Raw genomic sequence first — 5693 nt, forward strand, 5'->3', positions numbered from 1 at the left:
ATATTTTTTTTCCAATATCACAGTTTGAATGCATAGTTAAAAATTGTAATATCTTTATTACTGTTATTTCATGTATGATAGATGTTGAATAATATATTATTATTGTTTCTATGGATTGTTCTAGTGTTTCTTTGTAATTGTCCATTTCTATGATCTTGGTCACATACAATCAACCAAGATGGATTTTATATCTTGGAGAAAACTGTAAAAGAAAAGACTATTAGAGCAAAATTTTGAACAGTTTTGAATGACTTTAGTATTATTCATACACGCACATGAGACACGATATGACACAGGACACACCGACATGAGACACGATATGACACAGGACACACCGACACGTGAATTTTGAATGACTACTAGCATCATAGAGTAATGCTTTTTGAAAATAGCATTTTTGTGGTTGGTGACGAAACAGGGTATATATATATATTGCATACCATACTACTAGCCAAGAATCCGGTATCGTTAAGCACGAAGAAAGAACCATAGGCGGAAATTCCAAACCCCAGCTTCCTTCTTAAAATTACAGTCTCAGCTTTCACCTTCTTCACTCCGATTCCCAGGTACACTCTCAGATTTCATTTTCCTCACTCCAGATCTGATTTCTTTTACCCTCCCTTTATCGATTCAATGTTTTATGCTTTTTGACAATCAGTGGAATAATATATTGTTGCGTTTTGTATGTTTCAGGCAGCTTCAAATGGCGGCGGCGGCTTCAGCAACAGCGCCTACCTTCACCGTTGGAACCGCCCACAGAGGAACCTCCCTCCCTCAATCGAAGCATCTCGGAGGACTTAGGTTTAACTCGCAGAACTCCCTCAAGAACTTTTGTGGCCTCAAGGCTTCATCTTCCGTCACATTGGAATCCCAATTATCGTTCTCCGGTAAAGAAACCGTTTCTGCCCTTCGGGCATCTTTTGCATCCAAGGCACAAACGCAAGACAGGACTATCCACTACCATCTTCAGCCTCAGGCGTCGTTCAGAGTCGCCGTTCTCGGTGCCGCCGGAGGGATTGGCCAGCCTCTCGCTCTGCTCATCAAGATGTCTCCGCTGGTTTCTGATTTGCACCTTTATGATATTGCCAATGTCAAGGGTGTTGCTGCTGACATCAGCCACTGCAACACGCCTTCGCAAGTCAGGGATTTCACCGGAGCTGCTGAGTTGGCTAACTGTTTGAAAGGGATTGATGTTGTTGTTATCCCCGCCGGAGTTCCAAGGAAGCCGGGGATGACTCGCGACGACCTTTTCAACATAAATGCCGGCATTGTTAGGGATTTGGTTTCGGCGGTGGCCGATAATTGCCCCGGTGCTTTTATTCACATCATCAGTAATCCGGTGAACTCTACCGTGCCTATTGCGGCCGAGGTTCTGAAGCAAAAGGGTGTGTATGATCCTAAGAAGCTCTTTGGTGTTACTACCTTGGATGTTGTCAGGGCAAACACATTTGTTGCTCAGAGGAAGAACCTGAAGCTGATTGATGTTGATGTCCCTGTTGTTGGGGGCCATGCTGGGATTACCATACTTCCCCTGCTGTCGAAGACAAAGCCCTCCACGAGTTTCACTGATGAAGAGATTGAAGAGTTAACTGTTAGGATTCAGAATGCAGGAACAGAAGTTGTTAAAGCAAAGGCTGGTGCCGGATCTGCTACTCTGTCTATGGCATATGCGACTGCTAGATTCGTTGAGTCGTCTCTTCGTGCTCTCGATGGAGATGGGGACGTGTATGAGTGCTCGTTTGTACAATCAGACCTGACTGAGCTTCCATTTTTTGCTTCAAGGGTCAAACTCGGCCGGAAAGGAGTTGAGGCTTTGATTCCATCTAATCTCCAAGGATTGACTGAATATGAACAGAAGGCTTTGGAAGCACTTAAGCCAGAACTTAAGGCCAGCATGGAAAAGGGAATTGCTTTTGCTCAGAAGCAAACGGTTGCTGCTTAAAACTTCAATTTATCAAAGCATTTAGTCTCTGCTTAAACCTTCAATTTATCAAAGCATTTAGTCTCTGTTGTCCCTTAGAATAGAAAATCAAAAGGTTGTTTCTCAAGGTATTATGGGTTTCTTTCTTTGAGCATAAATACTTCTTAGAGAAGTTAGGATGAAATTTTCCATTTTCCATTTTCCATACTATCAATTCTGCTTCCAGCCATATTGGTAGATAGGGAGTGAGTTTTCATTCCTGTTACTGAATTGTGCTCTAGTTTTTTTTGTCAGAAATATCAAAATATATCATTGTTATCATGTAAAATTGGTACACTTAAGCTTTAATTTCTCATTGTGTTTTTGAATAGCAAAACTGGGAGACATATTTCAAAAAGTTATGCTTACTTTGATCAACTTGAAGGCTAGTGATCTATATTAGGTCAATTAAAATTTTTATAAGGACTATGCTCAGATATTTCACTCAAAACAGTAAATGTGTAGAAAATCATTTGGCAATAATAGTAGGATCATAATTTATTGTTGTTACGTTTTCATAACTGTACTAAAAAGAAAATTATTTGTTGAATATAGTCATTATTATCATTTAAAAATTGATTAAGAGGTATTCAAAACATTAGTTGATAGATAAACATGCCTATAAACATCCTTCTCAACAGAAATATTGTTATTCTACTAATTAATTTATAATTTTTTTATTTTATTTTATTTTATTTTCTTATGATCAGTATTAAAACCTTTGGAAGGAATACAAATTTAATATATTAGAGAAATGTTGATTTTTCTTTTTCTTCTACTATTTGCATCTTTAGAGTTGCCTTTCATAGTTTCACCTTATTTTTGATGATAAACTTTTTATTTCATCTGTGATATGAAAAAAAAATTATTTAATGATTAATTTTATGTACTCTTATGTACTCCTACTATAATTAATTATGAATTTATTATAATTAGATTAAACAAATCGATTTGATAATCCATAAATCAAATTTTAAACTGGTTTAAATTAATAATTTTTATAAAAAATAATTATAATATTTTAAATATAAAAAATAATATTAATATAAAATAAAAATTTTATATTAATATTATATATATATATATATATATATATATATATATATAGAAGAAAAGGATTATGAATTAAAATTTTTAAAACTAATATTAATATATATAAAATAAGAATATTTTAGTTATTTTTTATAATAAAAATATTTTAATCATTTTTAAATATTTAGCTAAATCAATTTGTATGATTTAATTTTGATAAAATAATACCGTTTAATTAATTATATGTATTAAATTTTAATTATTAAAAAAATTATTTTAAATATCTCATCTAAATGACTTAATAAATATATAATGAACAACCCTCTCATGCAACTGAAAAAAAACTACAATTTCGCATCACTGTAAATAATCTAGATGACTCAAACAACCAAACTAAATAGCCTAAGACCCAACAATAAATTAAAATTAAACGCCTAGAAAGTAGAAACTAATTGTAATTACTACAAATTAAAATTAAACGCCTAAAAACTCATTGTAATTACTACTAATCATACGGATAGATAAGACAATAATACAACAAAAAAATCAAGCAAAAAGCACGAGAACAAGTAAGATAAGAAAGAGCGGCAAGTTGGTTATGCTGAGGAGAGGAATTGATCTTGCCGCACGAGAATGATGAGAAGGAGAAGGTGCAGATGTAAATGCTGGTGCCGGTGCCGGTGCCGGTGCCGGTGAGTGTGAATATAGTGGCTCTGGCTTTGGATTATGTTCGGCCAAAACCTTGACAATCATTTTCTGTCCTCTGTCACAGTGGCCGCTAACCCCGCTAATGAAGTAGTACACTCCAGGATGCTCAAATTTAAAGACAGTGTCACCATTGTTAGAGAAGAACATTGGCTTCGTGGATCTGCAGCTTTCATACTCCTCTTCACTCACCACCAACACCGAATCTTTAGAATACTTGAAACCTGTGTACAAACAATCATATCCCAAAATTAAACTACATAAAATATATGTTAAATAAAAAATACACAATAAAAATAATTTGAATCACATATATATTTATATACAAATAGATTAGTAGTTAATTTTAGTAGCTAATCTTAATGTACATATAACATTTTTGTAAATCATAATTAAAAAAAACATATAAGTTATTGGAATAATGAGGATACTTACGAAGAGTGTCATCAACTTTGAATCTGTTTTGGGATGCCCATTGATTATACATTTGGTCGTTGTTTCTTGACTTAGGAACAACCCAGCCATTGTGACCCCCAACTTCAAACTCAGTACAATTCACTCTTGATGGCACACACAATATAATAATCAAGGAAACCGAAAATAATGAACAACTTCTGAATCGATTGCCCATATTTGCTGATTTTGGATCTCTCTATAGGGAGCTTTAGTGCGTGGTGTGAGTTTTTTAGAAGAAAATTAGTTGGTCAGGTTTGGACTTATAAGAAGAAAGTATAAGCATGTTTGTTAGCGAGGATTTGGGAGAGTAATTAGGAGCACTTCGTTTGAATTTTATTATTTCCTACATTTGCTTAACTGATTTTCAAAACTCGAGTAAAATTAGCAATACAATTCTCTCAGGTAGCTTTTCCTTAATTAACAATTATTATTAGTGTATTGTAGTCAAATATTTTTAAAGTTAATAATAATAATAATAGTAATAATAATAATAATAAAAATTATTATTATTATTATTTATTATTATTATAAAAGTACAGATAATAACACAAAATAACTCTAGCTTGATAATTAAAAATATCTTCTTATTAACTATTAATATTAAGTTCGTATAGAATTTCTCGTCCAAAAAAGCAAGTATATATATAATTTTTAGAGAAGTATAAATAAACTTTTAACGTACGGGGGACTATATATATAATATATATATATACAACATCTTCAGCGGTGTTAACATTAACAACTTGTAAAATAGTTTCATCTTCGGGTATCAAGAATAGTGTTTTAACCTAATCATTCAGCTGTTATATACGCACATTTGTACTTGTTTATACAAAAACACATAAATTATCACTAAAAATCGATGATGACAGAAACAAACATTATTCAAATAGAGAGATTTTTTATTTTTTCAATTTAAAATTCGTATCCTTGCCATTAACATTCAGATAAAAACAACTAGATAGACTAGCGTGTACCCTTTGTAATTTTGTTATAGGGTTCGGTTGGCCAAAAATCTATTTTTGGTTTTGTCAAATGACTCATTATTCCATAAGCTTGTTCATTGGACTTCATGATTACTTTGAAATTTATGTAATCTGTAATGTGTATACTATATAGTTGGAAATTCACAAAAAAGAAACAAAAGAAAAAGAATATTTGTGAGTATCCTTCTTAAGAGTTATTTATACTTTTTTAAATATATTTTGATTATTTTTTTATTAATTTAATATTAATAATAATTAATTATAATAAAAATATATAAAAATACATAAGATTAACTATTAAATAATTTTTTTAATTTTTTAATTTTTATTTATTTAAAAAATTTTAAAATAAAAAGAATTTATTTTTTTTCTTTTCTTAACTTTTACTCTTTTTCTCTCTTTTAGTTTATCATGTTGGGAATAAGACACCATTTTCCCTTGAGAAAACACCTTTGACAGAGAAATAAAATAGACACAATCACAACACAAGAATTTAACGTGGAAACTCCAATTACCGGAGAAAAAACCACGGCCGTTGTCAAATGACAACCAGA

General features: G+C 32.0%; 2 protein-coding genes across 2 annotated transcripts; one reads left to right on the plus strand and one right to left on the minus strand.

Moving 5' to 3' along the window:
• The first annotated feature begins 396 nt into the window (after nt 1-396).
• Nucleotides 397-2300, plus strand: LOC130955144 (malate dehydrogenase, chloroplastic-like). Its single transcript, XM_057881943.1, has 2 exons — nt 397-566; nt 694-2300. The coding sequence occupies exon 2, from the start codon at nt 704-706 to the stop codon at nt 1940-1942; it is 1239 nt and encodes a 412-aa protein (XP_057737926.1). The 5' UTR covers nt 397-566; nt 694-703; the 3' UTR covers nt 1943-2300.
• Nucleotides 2301-3538: 1238 nt separating this feature from the next.
• Nucleotides 3539-4328, minus strand: LOC130955395 (early nodulin-like protein 6). The gene is made up of 2 exons (XM_057882244.1): nt 4133-4328; nt 3539-3921 (listed from the first exon to the last, which is right to left on the minus strand). The coding sequence occupies exons 1-2, from the start codon at nt 4326-4328 to the stop codon at nt 3539-3541; spliced, it is 579 nt and encodes a 192-aa protein (XP_057738227.1).
• Between the last annotated feature and the right edge of the window lie 1365 nt (nt 4329-5693).

Source organism: Arachis stenosperma, chromosome 10 (assembly GCF_014773155.1).
Source record: "Arachis stenosperma cultivar V10309 chromosome 10, arast.V10309.gnm1.PFL2, whole genome shotgun sequence".
NCBI classification, from domain to species: domain Eukaryota; kingdom Viridiplantae; phylum Streptophyta; class Magnoliopsida; order Fabales; family Fabaceae; genus Arachis; species Arachis stenosperma.

What these genes read in the sequence shown, in the direction of transcription:
- LOC130955144 (XM_057881943.1), top strand. Translation starts at nt 704, where the DNA reads ATGGCGGCGGCGGCTTCAGCAACAGCGCCTACCTTCACCGTTGGAACC.
- LOC130955395 (XM_057882244.1), bottom strand. Translation starts at nt 4,328, where the DNA reads ATGGGCAATCGATTCAGAAGTTGTTCATTATTTTCGGTTTCCTTGATT. An exon ending in CAAAGTTGATGACACTCTTC is followed by an intron (nt 3,922 to 4,132) that starts GTAAGTATCCTC and finishes GTTTGTACACAG; the next exon opens with GTTTCAAGTATTCTAAAGAT.